This window comes from Panicum virgatum, chromosome 4N (assembly GCF_016808335.1).
Source record: "Panicum virgatum strain AP13 chromosome 4N, P.virgatum_v5, whole genome shotgun sequence".
Lineage (NCBI taxonomy): Eukaryota > Viridiplantae > Streptophyta > Magnoliopsida > Poales > Poaceae > Panicum > Panicum virgatum.
The window spans coordinates 11,638,702-11,658,131 of NC_053148.1; the positions used below are offsets into that span (position 1 = coordinate 11,638,702).

Consider the following 19,430-nt stretch of genomic DNA (forward strand, 5'->3'; position numbering starts at 1 on the left):
GAGAGAGAGAGGGGTTGGGTTCTCTTCTATACTGTGAGTTTTTTTTTTTGAACCCTATACTGTGAGTATGTTGCAGTTGCACGAGTGATGAGCTGGTTTGGGCTTTGCGGCCCAGTATAAAAACTCATAGGAAAAGAGCAGGCGGGACCCAAAGCCCAAACCAATGTTTCGTTTGCAGTTTGCGCCTACACTACAGAGTACAGACCCAAACGTATTCAAAGTCAAAAAAAAAAAAAGACCCAAACGTATTCAACATTTCATATTTCGTATCATGCTATTGCCATCATGCGTAATATGACAAGATATCACAACACTACAAATGACTGTTGTCAACGTTACTCATTTCAAAACTTCAGCCTTGTCATGAAAATTAGAGTCTGGATTCGAAATAAATAGTGAAAAGACTAGAAGTGTGAAGATCACAAGCTACATACTATGTAGTACATTATTCCTGCAATCCTTTTTCCAGAAAAAAGAAGATAGAAGATGGAGGAGAGATAGATAGAGGCATCCGTTGCTTTCACAGTATGCCTGACAGTGCAATGAGGTTAATAGTCATCACGAGTTCATGATCTAACTTGAACAATTTCCTCCGTTTGGATCAGTCTAACTGTTGTAGATAGCGCTATGAGTTGGATCTGGATGTTCCGCAGAATCCGGTGCCAACAATAAGAAATGTTATAGCCTGTAGATATATGTAAACGAAATAGAAATCGCTTCCATGAACCAAGTTGTAGGTCGCACAGAAGAAAAGGAAGATTGCAACCAAAATCTCTGATATGGTGCATCTGCAAAGGAGCATGAAAACACTCCACAAATTAGAGTCAGTTTAAAGCAAAGACTTGATGAAATTTCTCAGGAACCACACACACGTAGCTCACTAGCTCATGCTACCTGTCCCAGCACCTGCAGGGAGGCTTTTCAAGTATCTGCGGGGCAGGCTTGGTGCAGCTTGAATTACCAAGCTTCTCTGTGACAACCCACTCGTTTACACTCCCGAGCTCAAGCAAACCGATGAATGTCGCCTTCGTCCGGTGGAAAGACATAACATTCTCAAAGAGGATCCAGAACGGTATGAAGTGGATAGAACTGAAAGCAAAAGGCTGTTCGAAATATTAGCGCAAATCCTATCTGGTGTGAGATAAATAGATCTTGACGATACGAACCTAGGATTTCTGATGGCATATAGAAGTGTTATTGCTGTTGGGATATAAACCACCCCCCATACAGGGACTCTGACTTCAGGAATCAGGACGGACAATGGGATTACTACACAGTAGAGCATGAAAGGTACTACATGGGCAACAACCTTCCTGATGAAAAAGAAGCTGTAGATCAAATAAAGGTTCCTCCCAAATGAAGCCTCCTGCTCCAGGATTTAGAGGACATCAGTCATCAGATAAATATCACAAGTGAAACTGACAGAAACGCAATGGCCGGCTCCCCAACACAAACAGAGTATAAAATTGATACTCACGCTATTTAGAGGGCTTTATAACTCATGCTTACCAGACAAGAAATCACCTTACTCTAAGAAAATTTACCTTAGTCAGCATAATCTCTCTTCCTGTCTTGCGGAATAAATTTGCTGCCCCACACGTCCACCGATGCTGTTGACGGCGATATGCCTTCAGATTGCTTGGCAGTTCACTTTTGACCTATGATTGCAACAGTAAGTTCCTCGCAAGTCACGTCACATGTAAAAATATAATTGCAGATCCGGCATTTCTTAAATATACTGCATTAATCACATTCAGCATTTTATCATGTTGCCTTTTGCTGTAATTTCTTTTTCGTATTGTATATTTTAATGTGTATTCTAAATCTAAAGTAGAGTTGTAATGAAAAGGTTTAATTTAACTAAAGAACCGAATCCAATAAGCACATTAGTACTTTAACTTACCTTAACAAACCCCCTCAAAAAAAGAAACTTACCTTAACATCTCCGACGTAGATGAATTTCCATCCTTTAAGACCTACTCTGACGGCTAAATCCATGTCTTCCACTGTGGTTCGATCCTCCCAGCCCCCGGCTTCCTTGACGGAAGAAATTTGCCAGACACCAGCAGTTCCTGAAGTTAAATATGTTAATCCTACAGAATTACAAAGGATTAAATTCTGACTGAGAGATTTGCCTGTTATACCGTTAAAACCAAAGAAGGCAAACATGGATGAACCTGCTTCCTGCTCTACTTTGAAGTGATAATCTAATGTCATCTTTTGTATCCTTGTCATCAGGAATTCATTGGGATTAACTGCAAAACCGTCCCGAAATGCCAGTCAGCAAGCTCCTGTCAATTGGAACAAGAGATGCATCAGACAGATACAGTCTACGCAGCACATAAAAAGGGGCAAAATTTCTGTTATGCTCAGCATGTTTTCCTTTTCGTACTTTAACAGAGGTGTGAGTGTCTGCCAACTACATTTTCAGTGACGATGTAAGTTACCGGTCATTTGGTAGTTATGTTGGTTGATAAATCAAGCTAAAGTTCATTATAGAGCCTGTGGTTTCCATGCTTACCAAACTCCCATCGTGCCTGAACAAGTGCAACTCGTGGATCATGCACAAGATACGGGACGGTCCTTATGAGGAAGTCAGGTTCCGGTTGGAAATCCGCATCAAACACGGCGACAAAGTCACACTGCTGAACATAGTCATACAGCATCCCTTGCTTCAGTGCACCAGCCTTGTACCCTTTCCGATTGTTCCTCACCTCATACTTCACGTTTTTACCTTTGTTAGCCCAAAACTTGCACTCAAGCTCCACTAGATCCTGTCGAGAACACACATCATCTGTGACATCGTCTTTGAGGACGGAGGCACCGGCAAAATTCAGTAATGCTAGTGCATAGTAGTTCGTCGAAATGGGTCAACCTAATGCGTGCAGTGATTGCTCGCACTCAAAACTGGTAACTAATTCAAGTAGCCACCATATGGTGGCTACTTGAACTCATTGCTGTCACTGCAGTTCTAATAATGCACTTGCACTCTTGACAGAGTCATCAGGACTCAATGAGTCAGGACATGTACAAGGGCGAGATGATTCAAACTTACCTTGACCGTTGGATCGGTGGAATCGTCGAGAACCTGTACAATGACCCTATCCGACGGCCATGCCAGCCCGCACGCTGCGCCGATGGAAAGCTTGTACACCTGCATATGTGCCCAAACCTGCAGCGGGGACGACGGCCCGGCGGCGAACACGCGGCCACCGCCCGACGACGACGACGACGGCCACCACCGGCGCAGGGTCGCCGTCGCCGTCGGCCCGTCGAGGTCGAGCCACCCCGCCGCCACCGCGGCCAAGGAGGCCACCGCCGCTGCGCCGGCCATTCCCGCTCGTGCTGCGCGCAACTTTTGGGGCGGGACGGACGGGGCGTTGCTTTTCCGCTGGTCTCGTCGGTGCGGGGAGGCCAGTGGACCGCGGTCGAGTACTAGTAGAGCTCACGAGGCAGCCGCTCCGATTGTCTGGTTGATCCGCTGGCTTCACCACAGCTAGAGTCGCTGTCATGTGGGTCACCGGACACCGGGCTCCACGTGTCAGCGCCTGCCTCATCCGCTGCGAATCACGTTGCGGTGGGCTACTGGGCATCACGTATACTGTTCGGTGGGCCACACTATACCCACGGCCCACCTGTCACTCTCGCAACGAGCGAGAGAGCTCGCTGGCTGGCCCATCACCAGCCCAAGGGGAGATGCCAAATGCGAGGAGATGGGCGCGGGGAGGGATTCGCACGCTCGTTGCGGTTCGCTTGGCTGCCGCCCGCCGATGTGTCGCCGTCGCCGTCGTGGCCGCGCCCACCGCCGGCAACGAATAGTGGATGCGCATGCGCCGGCCGCGGTGAGGGCTGTCCTGCCTGCCCCCGGTTTTGGATGCCCTCTCGTCGTGTTACTCGTGCACCGCTACAGGACAGGCAGCTCGAAGCCACCACTGCACACAGCACACCTGGCACCTCTCTCCACTTGGATAGTTTGGATCGCGCGCCGGCACGGTTCAATCGGGCGCGTCCGTGCCGTGCAGATGCTGAGATGCATGAGGCGACGAACGTGTTTGATGGGACTCCCAGTCCGCCGGCAGTTTCTTTATGCTATCATGCTAGAACGGCACGAATTCTCTGAGAACCATACTGCAAAGGTTCCTTGTTCATCTTGCAGATAAGGTTATCTTCTGGAATTGTACACACCATGTTCTTACTTATAGCATTTTCTTTAGAACGTAGACAAGATCTTCCTATGTAAGTTTGACATATCTTTTTCGTTTGTCCAATACTAGTTTTGCCAAACTTTCATGACAGGAGATCTTTCAAACAAGTTTTTCAAATGTCCTGTCTCCATGATAAGTTTTGGACAAGGGAAACCATGTTCTCTGCTTGATTTGGTTGTCTAAAATGTCATCTTTAAATGATCGTTAAATTATAATTCTCTGTAATTTGTGACCAAATAAATGCACTAGCAGGACATATTTCATATTGGGACAAAATAAACTAATTTGATGTTGCAGATGTCGATGCTTTTACCTACAAAATTGATTAAAGTTAGAAAAGTTTAACTAGTATAAATAGAGTAATAATTTTTTACTAAAATATAATAATAGTTGATAATACCACACCATAGCAAGACGCCTACCATCACTGAATCACATCTTTCCTGACAGACAGATAGATGTCCAAAATAACTTATATCGACAGATCCTCAAACTTGAATACAATTATACAAATATATATATACCGACAGATGATAGTCCTGTTGGAAAAACTCAAATCATCGACTGATGGTTGATTATAAACTAGGCGTATAGCCCGCGCATTTGCGCGGCTAGTATTGAAAATTTAAAATTTGCATATTGTTGTATCCTTACTTAAAAATTATACTATTTTTTACCATGGCTCATCCTATTCATTATCGTAAATTATGTCTTATTGTTGGTTAAAACAATTCAAATATGATCTACCTATAATAACAATTTGATTTGTTGAGCTTTAATAATATTATGCATATAATTATTCTTATTTTCATTATATTTTGATTGATTGTTGTTAGCTTTATTTTTTATTAATAGTATATGTTTGTAACTGATACATAGCTAAATGATATTTTATATTTAATTTTCCATAATGACATTGGTGGATGATTTTTAATTAGGCACATGGGTATTTTAGGCTAATTTTTATTATAATGGCAGTGGTGGGTATTTTTTATTTTTTTCTATTTTTCTCCGATTAACGTGGGAATTTCTAAGCCTTGAAAGTAAACGTGGAGGCTCCGTTTGTTGGCCAAATAATAAAATAACTAGGCGTATGACCCGCGCATTTGCGTGGCTAGTATTGAAAATTTAAAAATTTGCATGTTGTTGTATTTTTACTATTTTAAAGATCGTACTATTTGTTACCATCCATCACCCTATTCATTATCATAAATTATGTCTTATTATTATTAAAATAATTCAAATATGATCTATCTATACTGACAATTTGATTTGTTGAGCTTTAATAATATTATGCATATAATTATTCTTATTTTTTTTATTTTGATTGATTGTTGTTAGCTTTAGTTTTTATTAATAGTATATGTTTGCAATTGATACATAGCTAAATGGTATTTTATATTTAAAATTTCATAGTGGCATTGGTAGGTGATTTTTAATTAGGCACATGGGTATTTTAGGTTAATTTTTATCGTAATGGTAGTGGTGGGTAATTTTTATTTTTCTATTTTTCTTCGATTAACGTGGGAATTTTTAAGCCTTGAGAGCAAATATGGCGATTCATGTTCAAGCCTGATGGGCTTACTATACCAATCATGACCTGATCGATATTGTCCTGGTTCCTGATATGCTTATGGTGTTAATTTTTTAGGTTTTTTTGATTGGTGCCACTGTAATTTTCGAAGTTCTGAGATATGCCATTACAATTCACGTATTTTGAATCGTGCCATTACAATTCTTTTCTTCTTTGAACCGTGCCATTTTATACGTCTTTGATGCTCTTGGACCCACTTGCAGACCCGTGTATTTTCGTATGGTCCAAAATACCCCTGCTACTTCTCTCCCTTCCCTCACTAACGTGTGGGGCCCACACGTCAGCTTCTCCTTCAACCTCACCTCCACCGCGTTGCTCCCACACCGGGCGAGCTCCTCCCCCATGCCGCCGCCGCCGGCTTGCTCCCCCACCGGGCAAGCTCCTCCCCTGCCGCCGCCGGCCTTGCCTGGCCCTCGTGCGGGCTCGCCTCTGCTGCTGCCTCGCCTGACCCTGTGCGCACCGGCGGGGCTCCTCGGTTCTGCTCGAGCCCCTACTCGCGGCGAGGCTCCTCGGCTCGATTCGGGCGAGGACGAGGCGGAGGTGACCAGCGGCAAGATGGCCCCCGCTCCTCGCGGCCGCCCCTCCGCCCGTGAGCCCCTCCGCACGGCACCCAGGCCGCTCCTCCTCCGCCCGTCCACCCTACCTCCCTCGATGGATCCAGGTCGTGGCGGAGGCGGAGGCCCGCGCGGGGCCTCGCGCCTCTACTCTGCTCGGCTGGGAGAGGGCGGGGCCGGGGCGAGCACCGCGGCCGTGCACTCAGGGGAACCGGCCGCAGCGACGTGAAATCCTCTGCTCCGGAGCAGAGGTGGCGCGTCTCGGCTCGACTCTGGCGGCGCGGCGGCCATGGCGATGCGGAGGCGCGACGCGCGGAGGCTATGGCGGGACGGAGGCCCGCGACGGCGGCCATGGCGCGGCGAAGGCCCGCGGCGGCGGCCATGGCGAGGCCCACGACGGCGGCCAGGGCGAGGCGAAGGCGCGCGGGCTCGAGGGCGGCGGAGGCCTGTGCAGGGGTGGCAGAGGCCGGCGCGGAGGATTCGAGCGAGCTCCTCCGGCGGGGCTTCGCCGTCCGCGATGGCCTCCCGGCACCGGCGGCAGAAGAGGGGCGCGGCGGCGGCATCCGGCCAGGCGCGGTGAATCCCGACGGTGGCGGCGTCTCGTCTCCATCTCCTCCTCTCTCTCTCTCTCTCGTGCGCGGGGCAGCAACGCGGTGGAGGTGAGGTTGAAGGAGAAGCTGATGTGTAGGCCCCACACGTCAGTGAGGGGAGAGAGAGAAGTAGCACGGGTATTTTGGACCATACGAAAATACAGGGGTCTGCGAGTGGGTCCAAGAACATCAAAGACGTATAAAATGGCACGGTTCAAAGAAGAGAAGAATTGTAATGGCACGATTCAAAATACGTGAATTGTAATGGCATATCTCAGAACTTCGAAAATTACAGTGGCACCAATAAAAAAAACCCTAATTTTTTTGAGCTTGTGGTGTTAATTGTGAGGTGTGGTAGTATCTTGCAGCAATGTCGGCAACAAACCTTCGGAGGATGGTAGTTTAATATAGTGAAAGTCTTAAATTATCTTATTTATTTTGACGAATAATAATATAATCGTAAAACTGCATTTGGGATTTTGGTAATATAATATGATATATATGTGGTAAAATATGTTAATTGTTTGTGTAGCTAGTATCCTATAGGTATACACGATATGTAGCTTGATATGCAAAATGATGGATAGATTTATATTTATAAATAGAAATATATTTTAATGGCAGTGGTGGGTAATTTATAAATATGTATATGAGTATTTTAGGCTAATTTTTTCGTAATGGTAATGGTGGGTAATTTTAATTTCTCTTATTTTTTCGATTAATGTGAGAATTTTTAGGCCTTGAGAGCGAACGTGGAGGTTCCGTTTGTTTCTCCGATTAACATGGGAATTTTTAGGCTTTGATAGCGAACCTGGAGGCTCCGTTTGTTGGCAAATAATAAGATAATAGAATATTTTTACCGATTCGATGGTTTATGGGTAATGATAGTTACTGACTCATGTGCGATGCTACTTTGTTGGGGTATATACGTATAGTGCATACTAATCCATCACTCCAACACATATAACAACAGCAAGACGTCACTTTCAAGAAGTAACCTTGTATGACATAGCAGCTACGCGCCTACACTTATTTACTAGTGGATTGCGCGCGCATTGCGCGCACATAATTCCTTTGTAATCCTAGAGTTAGTTATCATGGTAGTAGAAGATGTTTAAAAAAAAATGTAAAAATAGTATGTACATTTTATAAGATCTGAAAGGGAAAAGGGAAATAGGAAGATCGGAGTTAAAGTTTAGAAAATTCTATTTTTTCCTCAGTGTAACCTAATTTAAACACATTGCGTGCCCACAACCTCTTTGTATTCTTGGTGGTAATTTTCATGGTAAGAAAAGGTGTTTTTATTCCCAAGGGGACGTGCTGTTTTTTGAAGAAGGAAGTTTGATTTATCGGCTAATTCTTTTTGCTATTGGCCTTGGCCTGGGAAAAATTTGTTGTGTCATCTTTTTAACAGCTCCTTTTTTCCTCCGCACTGCCAGTGGGAGAATGTTGTGCAGATAGGGTTAGGCTGCTTAAATGTTGGGATGGCACATCATTGAAAGATGAAGCTGCAGGCAGAGAAGAAAGAGGCTCTGCAATTTTTTTTCCATCCTGAAAGACTGTAAATCATAACCTAGAGCAAGTCCTTATAGGATTGAGTCAACAAATATAATCTAGAGATGCAAATTAGAAGAAATGCATTTTTACTCAATGTGTTTATGTTTGAATGGACAAAGATCAAAGAAACTGTGCTATCCCTTTGGATCTCTAATGGATTTAAAGCAGGAAATACAGCGATCAATAAATTCCCCTATTTTATTCCAAAAAAGGATTTAAACAATAAATCAATATTTTTGGCCTCACACTCTAAAATACCTTAACCAATGTTGGCTATCTTGTTATGGTACGGAGATGGGAGGAGGAAAATATGGAGACTTGTATTCAATGGCAGATTTCTGTGTGCATGATGCTCAAAACATTGTCAATGGAAGGAAAAATGCCGGTGGGTGTAGGAATCTGGAGGATGTAGGATATAGCCCTGTCCGTTAAGGTTGATAGCTTCCTGATTGAGTTTCTTGTGTTCATACCAGCCTTGATGGGAAAAGAAGGCAAGGCAGTCAAAATCAGAGGCTGCCAGGTACAGTTTCAGAGTTGTAGGTGCAGGATGCGCAGGTCACCGTGAAGTCCCCCCAAATACAGTAGAATGGCAGTTTTTTTACCTTTGCTATGCTTCTGCATATGTTCACATGCATGTAGGTAAGCAACAAGGAAGTTGGATGAGTACACCGTTTAACTACCGTGGCAAGCATGTTGAATTAGGTTAGTGAAAGAACATACTAAAGGAGATCACGTTTGATTTTGGGGGATGAAGAAGAGCATTAATTAAGCAAAAATGGTACAGAAGCACCTATTTGCATGTGGCCGCATAGGACTTATGGGCAAAAGGAGCATGAGAAATCACGTTCATACCAGGTTCGGGGGGGGTGGTAAATGGCCACGCAGCATGCTGTTCCCACCTACAGGTAATTAAAATTAAATAAGGGAAGACCAGCCAAGTCAGTGGTGTATAAGTAAATTCAATACAAAATGGAAGAATAGTTGAAGTTGAACTTAAAACCTGAAAGCCGTAAAGTAGCAGTAGAATCCTTTTTTTTTCAACTATGTACGAAAAGAAAAAGGAAAAGGTCCATCAATTTTGGGCTCGCACCTTGCGGAACAGTAAATTGAGTTGAATCAAATCAATTTCTGTACTGGGAGAAATCATTGCCCAAATAAAATAGTAAATCAGTCGCAACATCTTTTTAAAATACATGGCATAATGAATCCAATCGTGGGTAAAGGCACAAAGAGAACAAGAAAGTCCCCACATGAACAATATTGGAAGAAGTTGTGCTACATTTCCAGATTATATCCGCAGAACCTTTTGAAGATCTTTTGGATTATGTAGGTGATAAGAAAAACTTCCATGTCAAGCTACCTATATTCATAAATTTTTTAAATTATGAACAGATGTTATTGGCACTATTATGGGGGGTTGCTGAACCTGGATGGGTTCATTTTTCTAATCAAAACAATTCAAATATTTGCATAAAATATAATCTTAAAAAAATGAGAAGTATATAAAAACAAGATGTCAGGTTTAATTTCATATTTTTCTTCCTAATTCTCTAGAAACTATACTATAAATGTTTGATTATATAATTTGCTATCATCTATTGTTATTTAACAGTAATATGGAAATGAAAGTTTCTCTACGGGGCCATAAGGCAACACAACTCAGCATCAATGTTGTTTGCGACAAAGATGAAATTGTTCCCACAGTTATCCTGTTCACTGCTGTTTGATCATACCTATCAAAGGGTATTTGAACCATAAGTCCATAATATTTCATTTTCACCATACCACTAAACAATTAATATAAAAAAGTATTGGTTCGGAGCATTAGTCATTTTTTGTTTTGTATTTAATACAACAGCTTCAAATTTGAGCAAGAAATGTCCTTGAAATCACAGTTGTTTAAATACACAATGTATTCTGTTTTATCTCTTTTCAATTTCAATTGGAAAATAACCCTCAATCCATGTGCCTTAAACAGAAATGAAAGTCCAATTAACAGAAAGGAATACCATTAGGGAAGAAGCTGCTCAAATTGTAGCTGAAACCAAATATAATGACACATTTGTGTTGTCCATCAATGGAATTGAAACCACATTAGAGTTTTGCTTAGGAGATCAAGATTTCCTGGGTTCCAGTGGGATTGCCATATCGCTTAACATATTGCGCAAAACTATCCCATGTGAACGGTATTGCTCAAGGCTGACCTTTTTCCTATACTTCACACAATTTGGACCACTGACAAAACAGTGCATGATAGTCTACAAAATGGAAGACCGCTGACCTTCAGCAGCCTCTTTCCAAGTATGAAAGCGTGGAAAATCTATCCTTTCATTTGCCCACCTACAACACAGGGCGCTCCATACTTTTGGCAGTCCATGCTGCACATATGAAAGCGTGAAAAAACTTCTAATGACTTGAGAAAATACATCCAGGGTTCTTTTTCCTAAACTACTGATGACCTGAGGAAATACAATGAGGTCTGGCACATTGTTCTTTTTCCTAAGTTCACTTTAAATTGCATGCCAGAATGTATTTAGTGGAGCAACTAAACGTCAACAACACTAGAATTGTATGTCTAACAAAGCAAACTACAAACATTTATGTGATTGGCCATTCTCTCAGCTCTAAATCTGGAAATGCAAATGGCACAGAATAATTGAAGTTTGTGTTTCCTTTAAAAATGCAGAGTATGCTTGGAGGCCTATGCAGTGTTCTTAACACTAAATAAATGCCCAAACATATTGGGAAATATTAATACAACTGGACTTGTGTTTGTACAATAGACAATAATTCACATATATGAATAGGAATATCCGTCAGATCAGTCTATGTCAATAGAAATGCTGAACTGACGTGGCATTTTCTAAACTAAACAATAACCATGGACATATATGAAAAAGAATAGATGTATCTTATATGGTATTTCATTTTATTTTTCAAGTACAAAATACCCGCATCAACCAAATATGGCCCTAGAACTCACATAATAATTAATAAGATTGAAGAAAAGTAGCTCATAGTACCTGCCAATGTCTTGAGCAGCATGGAAGGACACACAATTACTTCTAAAGGTGCTTTTGCATGACCTGTAAAAATACAAAGACCATATTCTTAACTTAATGCAAAATGATAAATACTGATTAATACTTATAATTCTAATGTCAGCTTGATCCTACGTGACAAAGAAGGAAGATCACCAAGAGGAAGATCCAGATACAGGGAGTGCTATAATCACTCAACTCCAGCTGCCAAATTTAGCAAAAAAGAAAGGAAAAAAAAGAGAGGAAAAGAGCGAGTGAAATCTATGAAGGCAGAAGCATAAGCTTGTTGGGTATGAAGCTGGACCAGCACTCACTGCTGGAAGGGACCAAGCTCGTGGTGCTCATCTCCTATCTCCCACCAACACTCGTCAACAGACTGCGCCTCCTGGAGGGGGGAAAATCAAATTTTGTGCAGGCTAAAAGGAACCGATCTAGACAGGGGGGGAGAAAATGCAGATGCAGGTCAGACGAGAGAGGAGGAAGGGGGGGAGGAGCTCCGCAGCCAACCCTGTAGCTGCGGGGAGGTCGAAAGCGAGCTCTACAGGCGGCGCCCGGAAGCTCGGCCAAAGGCCGCGCGTCCTGGCGGGGGTAGTTCCCCGCGCCTTGCGCTTGGATGGTGGCGGGGGTGGCGGGACGAGCCCATGGCGCCTCAGATGGAGGGCTGGCCGGGGGTGGTGCGGCTGGTGAGGCTAGCCCGTGGAGGGGTTGGCTGCGGCAAGGTGTGTAGGGCCAGGATCGCAGACGGCGGCGACCGGCGGAAGCGGCGGGGCGTTGGGTGGGAGGAGGGCGCTGCTCCTCGCCTGGTGCCGTCGGCGGGCTCGGGAAGCCCGTGCGCGCCGGCGCCGGTTGGGGCACAGCATCGGGGCGACCAGGAGAGGAAAGCCGAGTGCTCACGGAAATTTCTAGGAGGAAGCGATGGCAGCGGCTTTTGTTGACTTGGAGACTAGCCGGTGAAGAAGCTGAGGCATCGGTTATCACCGTTGGTTAGAAAATCGGAGGATCAGTAGAATTTTCGCTGACGTGGATGCTCCCAGAGCTCACGGAGGCGTGGGGGAATAATACATAGAAATTTGCTTGCATCCCAAATCTGTAGAACAAACATACTTCCATACAATCTCGACTACTGGCGCTACGAAGAACCCAGTCGAAACACACAGCTCAGGCTACTACCATGCTATTTCCCTCCTGTAAGACCACACCACCGCGGCGTTGCATATGAAGCTCTTCAGTCTTCACCGAAACCGTTTTGAACGCGGAATGTACAATGGATCAACAAGCCGGAGAAAATCAAGTCGAAACAACACGAGCAGAAGTTGCGCGCGACCGATCGACGCGGCGGGCGGAGGCCGGCCGGCCGGGGTTCCCTTCACCACTGGTACTTGGCCTTGACGAGGACCTCCTCGTAGAGCTCGGCGGCGTGGTCCCAGCTGAGGTCCTGCGACATGCCGCGCGCCTGGATGCCCCTCCAGCTCTCCCTGTACTTCCGGTAGGTGTCGAGGCAGTGCCCGAGCGCTTCGATCAGCTTGTTGGGCTCGGCGCGGTCGAACGTCCACCCGAGCCCGGCGCCGCCGAACGGGTCGAAGGGCGCCACCGTGTCCCTCAGCCCGCCCACGGCGTGCACCACGGGGACGGTGCCGTACGCCATCGCGTACAGCTGGTTCAGCCCGCACGGCTCGAACCGGGACGGCATCAGCAGCACGTCGGCGCCCGCCGTGATGCGGTGCGCCATGGGCACCGAGAACCCCACCCACCCGCGCACCTTGTCGTGGTGCGCCCGCTCCAGCTGCTGGAGCATCCGCTCCAGGTCCGCGCGCCCGGCGCCCAGCATCACCAGCTGCACGTCCTGCCCCGCCAGCCACGGCATCGCGTCGCCGATGATGTCCACGCCCTTCTGCCCGTCCAGCCGCCCGATGAACCCGAGCAGCGGCACGTCGTCGCGCACCTCCAGCCCCAGCTCCCGCTGCAGCGCCGCCTTGCACTGCCGCTTGCCGGCGTCCAGCGTCCGGAGGCTGTAGTTGGTGTACCCGTCCGACCGGAGGTGCACGTCCACCTCGGGGCTCCACTCCTGGTGGTCGATGCCGTTCACGATGCCGTTCATCTTCCAGTCGTGGGACCGGATGATGTCGTGGAGGCCCCACCCGCCTTCCACCGTCTTCAGCTCCCACAGGTAGCCGCGGCTGACGGTGACCACCTGGTCCGCCATCTTCAGGCCCGCAGCGAAGATGTTGGCGTGCTCGCCGCCGACGGGGTCGTACAGCTCGAAGTGCTGGAGGTAGTGCTCAGGCAGGTCCATGTACGGGTATTCAGCTACAGGGCCGCGACCCTGCAGAGTGCAGACAAGAGGGAAATCATTAGGATCCAGATTCCAGAAAATGAAGTCTAGTTGAGAACCGACCAAAACTAATAATTGACTGAATATCTGAACCAATGCACCATGATCATAATTGAACCAAGGCTATCTAAAGAAGAAAATGCAGCAAAGGTACAAAGTAATCATGATTATGAGAAGGAAAAGACCTGGTGAGCGATGTTATGTATGACGAGAACGGAGCGAGTGTACTGCATTATGCCATTGTCTCTGTAATATGCTTTCAGATAAACAGGCAGGAGTGCAGTGTGCCAGTCGTTAGCAATGAACACCAAATTGCCATCACCATAGCACACACCGCCACATGGAACATGCCAAGGAACCTGAAGATTATGGAGGAACACAACAGATAGTCCAGTGTTCTTAGTCACTTATATAATACAGCAGTATTATAATACGGGTATTGTTTTAAATTTTAATAGTTGTCATTGGCCCCTCGGAGGCCCCCGCGTTGTCTCCCTCGGAGGCGGCTCGGGCGGCGCCCACCCCCGCCGCCGCGCACCCCCCTCCTGACCACACCCCCACCTCGCCGCCGCCGGAGCAGGGCGCCGGAAGCCCGTGCACCTGCGGGGAAGGCAGCGGCGGGGCCTTCCATGAGTTGCGCGCAGGCATGGCCGCGCACGGCGAGCTGTGCCGGGTGTCGGGCACGGTGGCGGCGGCGGCGGCCCGGGGCTGCGGATCCGGCGTCCTGGGGTCCGGATCCGGTGCCCCCGGGGGCTGATCTGCGCTGCGCTTCTTCCGCCGCTGCCTCCGAGTGCGCCCGCTCGGCCGCCCCGAGATCCGGCGGGACCCGCGCGAGCTCGTCTGTACGCCTAGTGGAAGCTGCCAAGGTTGATAACGCCGTCGGCGGGCGACACCGAGCCATGGTGTTGTTCGCTGCCACCACCGCCATCGCTGCCATGGTGGCCGGCGGCCACCTCTGCTGCGGACTGTGGTTGCGGCCACGGCTCGTGGTGCTGCGGCGACTGTGGGAGGAGGGATTTAGCAGACGAAAGTTTTGCTCGGCCTCTGGCCGGGCCGGCAGCGACGACGTTCAGTGGACGCCGTGTTCTCCCTTGAGGGCGTTGTCGAGGTGCCCTCCTCTCCCTGACAGGCCTCTCTCGGTGAAAACCTTGCCTGAGTTTGCTCAAGCGGGCGGCGGCGGCGCCCTCAGCGTCGTTCCTTCCTTGGAAGCGTCGTCTTTGGAGAACCTGTTCCGTTGCAGCCCTGGAGGTCGGTTCCGGTGTCCCCGGGGCCGGTCTTCGTGGTGCTGCGGCAGTGGCTCCTCCCACGCAGGAGTGTTCACCTCTGCTGCGGCCGTGGCTCGTGGCGATCGGCGGCGGCGGCCCCCTCAGCATATGACATTGTTGGCTGATTGGCGGCTAGGGGTTGTCTCGTCGTTGTCGGCTAGCTGCTTGCAGCGAACCACGACGGCAACTGTGCGGCGTGAGGCAGCGTCCATGGACAACGCTTGCAGCTACGACTTCATGAGACGACTTGGCTTGCAGCGGGCCGTGGAGCGGTTCGTCGTCGGAAGACGGCGCAAGCGACTACCCTAGCTTCCTAAGGCCGGCAATAGTTTTGTTGCTATCCGTGGTTGTGCCACATTTTTCACCCTTGTTAGGGTGTGCGTGTTTTTTCTATTTGTGGTTATGCCACAAATTTGCCCATGTGCTTGGGCTCTGGAGTTGGTTTAGACCTAGTTTAGCTAGGTAGTTGTTGTGGTTTTAGCCCGGTTTTTCCAAATTAACCGAGCAATGTGGTTTTGTCTCATTTTCCCTAAAAATGAGGCCTTTGATCTGTGGTCTGCCACACTTTTTGAATACAATTCAGGTGGGGATACTCCCCCGTGACCATTCAAAAAAAAAAATACAGCAGTATTCAGGTACAGCAATGGAGGAACGTGCCAATTGATAGAATTATCATGAGCAATAGGGAGAATCAAGATAATAAAATAGCATTCATTGGTGCAAAAGAAGAAGCGCTTAGCAGTACAATAATTTAGCATTTGGCTAGATTTGGATTTGCATATGACAAACTATAAGTGTAAAATTGAGAATTTTTCAATATGGTGGACAGAAGAGTTCACGGGAGTACCTCAACAGCAACCTTGCAGAACAAAATCATGCGCTTCATAATTTCCTGAAGTAAAATGGGAAATCGAATTTCAAATGAAAGCACTTTGGCTAGATCTTAGATAATCAGTGCAGTGAAATTGAATTGTGAAAAAACAAGGGAAAGGAGCTTCACCTGTCTATTTCCCCCATATATGTCACCTTGACGGTGCCGGAAGAGAGGTGCGTCGATAAACACAAAATCGACTCCATCAATAAATGCATGGAAATATTTCACTTCCAAGTCCTGCAAGCCAAATCAAATGCCAATTAAATTGAATATATTGCGATTTTGGGCCTTGGCATTTTCTATATCAGGCTCCCATTTGATCGGGAGGTTTACGCGCACCTGTCCTGCAGCTTTGTAGTATTTCGTGATTCCCATGTCGAAGGCTTCCGCATAGTCCCCATACCTTGGTACCACAACCTTATATTGAAACAAGCATTGCCACAAAATGTTAGGTAAGTCATCTAAGTCTACTCAAAGTACCTGATTTAAAGTATCACGGTATGTGATTGCGAAGTTTGTTTAGTTACATAGTAAAATGTATTCATTTACTGTAAGATGACCACTTTTGTATTGCTATCTTAAGCAACAGTTTCCGATAACCGACATGATGATCATTCGTGTGACACAATTATTTTTAAAAAATAAAACACCACCTTGCACTAGTCCCTATGTATCATCTGATCATCAAGGTTTCAGATGTCTGTAACAAAAGAACCAGGAAAGTTCTTTCAGATCATGTTGGTCATGTGCATCTAACCATGTGCATCTCAAGTTATCAAAGCATAGGTTTACCAAATGATGAAATATTGAAGATGCCAACAGAAACGAAACTACAAGGAACCAAATGAAAAACAGAAGCCTGAGAGTACTATACCATAACACGATGTCCTCTTCTCGCCAAAGCCTTCGGCAGAGCTCCCGCAACATCTCCAAGGCCACCTATAATACTCAATAGTTGCTCACATCAGTAATCCAAGCAGCCTGGAATGGACAGCAGCTCCAGAAGAAACCACAAACAACAGTAATGTTCTTACCTGTTTTGCACCAGGGAGAACATTCAGCAGACACCACGATCACGTTCATGACATTCTCCCCAGCCAAAGGGCTAGGATCATCGTTCTCGTAATCTGCAAAAGAACCAGCAGCATCTGCACCAACCCCGGCCTCATCCTTCGTTTCATCAGGCTCGTCGAAACCGATATATTTCTTGAAATCCCAAGCACCCTCTTGTTCTTGCACCGCAGGCTCAGGCTTAGGCGCAGGCGGAGGAGGCGGAATTGGATTTGGAACTCTTTCAACGTCAACCATTGCACGCCTCTTCTCTGCAAGTCCGGCATTGCCGTCGGTGCGGGGCTTGGGAACGGAAGCTGGTCGCGACACGAAGTTTTCCTCAGACGGTGGCAACGGCGGCTCCGGGGCCGGGACGACACCCCTCGTCGGCGCTACGTCCTGGGTGGGAAGGATCACGGTGTAGCCCGGGCCCGCGAACTTCACAATGCTGGCCGGCGGCGCGGCGACGATGGAGTCGATCTCGCCGCCCGCCAGCGCGCCGTTCTGGCTGGCCGCCGCGTTCCCCGGCCCGGAGCCGTAACGGCCGGCCGGCTGAACAGGATCCCTCCGTCTGGAGACCTGCGCGCGGGCACACGTGGGTGTCAGAGAACAAGCAGCGATCCTACATCGAGGGGAGGGTAGGTAGGGCCGGCGTGGACCGAACTAACCGCCTTGCGCCGCGCGCGGGGCTGCCTGATGCTGGCGTCGGCGCCGGCGCCGGCACTCCGCTCCGGCGGCGCCGCGTCCCTGCCCCCCGTCCCGGCCTCCGCCGCGCGCGCCACCATCGCGTCGTCCCGCGCCGCGCGCCGCGGCGGCGCCCAGAGCGGGAAGTTGAGGCTCGCGCCGCCGCGGCTGCGCCACCCGGGGGTGCCGGAGGAGAGCGCGAGGATGAAGGCGGAAGAGGCGGCCGCCGACGACATGGCGCCGCGCGGCGGGATCGATCGTCGCCGGTCGGCGCACGCGCGGGGCTGTGGGGGGTGGAGTGGCCGAGTGGGAGGAGGACTGAGGAGGAGGAGGAGGGGGTCAGGGTGGAGTGTACGGCGCGCGGCCGCGACTTTTGTGCGGGTGCCTGGCGAGTAGGGCCAACGGGGATCACGGCGAGCGCCGGCTCGGGGGCGACGCCACGCCACCGGGGGGGGGGGGGGGGGACGAGGCTGGCGGCTGCCGCGCGAACGGCCTCGGCGTCGTTTGCTCGCGCTTTTGCGGCTGCGAGGGCGCGCACGAGGAGGGAGCGACCCCGACCGAGCCGTTTCCTCCCAGGCGCGTTTCGGCCGCGGCGAGCGCGGCGAATGGCGGGGGTCCGACGATGACGCGCGGGCCCGGAGCCTCGTTGGCCCCACCTGTCGGCAGCACGGGTGCCTCGGCTCCGGGGGGCACGAAGCGAATACGGTGAGCGGAAAACGGCGTGCTCTTCTGATCCTTCTCGAACCTGGTAAGTTTGCTTGCGGTGGGGTCCACCTGGTAAGTGAGCAGTGGAGTGGCGTGCTGGCCGTTGGGCCGTGTCTTGGAAGCGAGACTGGCGCGGGCAGGATAAGGCCCCGTTTAGTTCCCAAAAAATTTCACCCAAAAATTTTCACCTCCCCTTTAAAACACATGTACGAAGCACTAAATGTATTTAAATAATAAAAATAATTACACAGTTTGGATGTACACGACGAGACGAATCTTTTGAGCCTAATTAAGGCATGATTAGCCATAAGTGCTACAGTAACCCACATGTGCTAATGATGCGGTCAAAGGCCTCAAAATATTCGTCTCGCGGTTTCCAAGTGAGTTCTGAAATTAGTTTTTTAATTAGTGCTCGAAAAGCCCTCCCAACATCTGGTCAAACAACGACGAGACACCCAAAATTTTTTGATTTTGGGAACTAAACGCTCCCTAAACGTGAGATGGTGAGGTAGAAGCGGGCCCGGCCACTCTGCTGAGACCTGCAAGGAAACCTTTTACACCCTGGCCGTGTTTGGTTGATGTGTGAAAAAGTTTTGATGGGAATTTTTTGGTACTTTGACCACCAATTAAGAGTATTAAATAAAGTCTAATTATAAAATTACCTCCACAACTATGGTACTGTGGCAGTTACTTTAACTAATGAGGCCTTTGAACGTACGACTAGTGAATAATGAGCGCGGTTACTGTAGCATCATTGTAGCCAATCATGATAAAATTTGAGTCATTAGATTCGTCTCGAAAAATTACACTCATCCATGAAAAAATTTTGCAAATAGATTTCATTTAGTACTCCATACAAACATTTGTCTTTTTTGTGAAATTGTGATGTGACTTGTAACCAAACATGGCCCCTGTCTCTACGGTGCGCCACACGTGCACGTCATTCTCCAGTGCGAACGGCCTGTCGCTCGAGTGGGAG

General features: G+C 48.1%; 3 protein-coding genes across 5 annotated transcripts; all 3 read right to left on the reverse strand.

Moving 5' to 3' along the window:
• Positions 1-311: 311 nt before the first annotated feature.
• Positions 312-3,410, reverse strand: LOC120669737 (probable glucomannan 4-beta-mannosyltransferase 3). Of its 3 annotated transcripts, none has more exons than XR_005672767.1 (8): positions 3,056-3,410; positions 2,522-2,774; positions 2,145-2,255; positions 1,936-2,072; positions 1,545-1,658; positions 1,167-1,366; positions 895-1,103; positions 312-788 (listed from the first exon to the last, which is right to left on the reverse strand). XR_005672767.1 is itself a non-coding variant. In XM_039949573.1 (8 exons), the coding sequence occupies exons 1-8, from the start codon at positions 3,332-3,334 to the stop codon at positions 626-628; spliced, it is 1,440 nt and encodes a 479-aa protein (XP_039805507.1). In that variant the 5' UTR covers positions 3,335-3,410; the 3' UTR covers positions 312-625. The 3 variants fall into 3 exon arrangements, 2 of the variants coding, with proteins under 2 accessions (XP_039805507.1, XP_039805506.1); XM_039949573.1 differs by having other exon boundaries at positions 895-1,089; positions 1,936-2,093; positions 2,178-2,255; XM_039949572.1 differs by having other exon boundaries at positions 895-1,089.
• Positions 3,411-9,929: 6,519 nt separating this feature from the next.
• Positions 9,930-12,643, reverse strand: LOC120669126 (serine/arginine repetitive matrix protein 1-like). The gene is made up of 5 exons (XM_039948932.1): positions 12,562-12,643; positions 12,049-12,443; positions 11,856-11,926; positions 11,524-11,586; positions 9,930-10,878 (listed from the first exon to the last, which is right to left on the reverse strand). Exons 1-5 carry the CDS (start codon positions 12,641-12,643, stop codon positions 10,821-10,823), a joined length of 669 nt encoding a protein of 222 aa, XP_039804866.1. The 3' UTR covers positions 9,930-10,820.
• LOC120669974 (soluble starch synthase 2-3, chloroplastic/amyloplastic-like) lies at positions 12,590-18,176 on the reverse strand. Its single transcript, XM_039949911.1, has 8 exons — positions 17,731-18,176; positions 17,047-17,641; positions 16,887-16,951; positions 16,352-16,429; positions 16,139-16,249; positions 15,986-16,030; positions 14,059-14,232; positions 12,590-13,864 (listed from the first exon to the last, which is right to left on the reverse strand). The coding sequence occupies exons 1-8, from the start codon at positions 17,980-17,982 to the stop codon at positions 12,908-12,910; spliced, it is 2,277 nt and encodes a 758-aa protein (XP_039805845.1). The 5' UTR covers positions 17,983-18,176; the 3' UTR covers positions 12,590-12,907.
• Between the last annotated feature and the right edge of the window lie 1,254 nt (positions 18,177-19,430).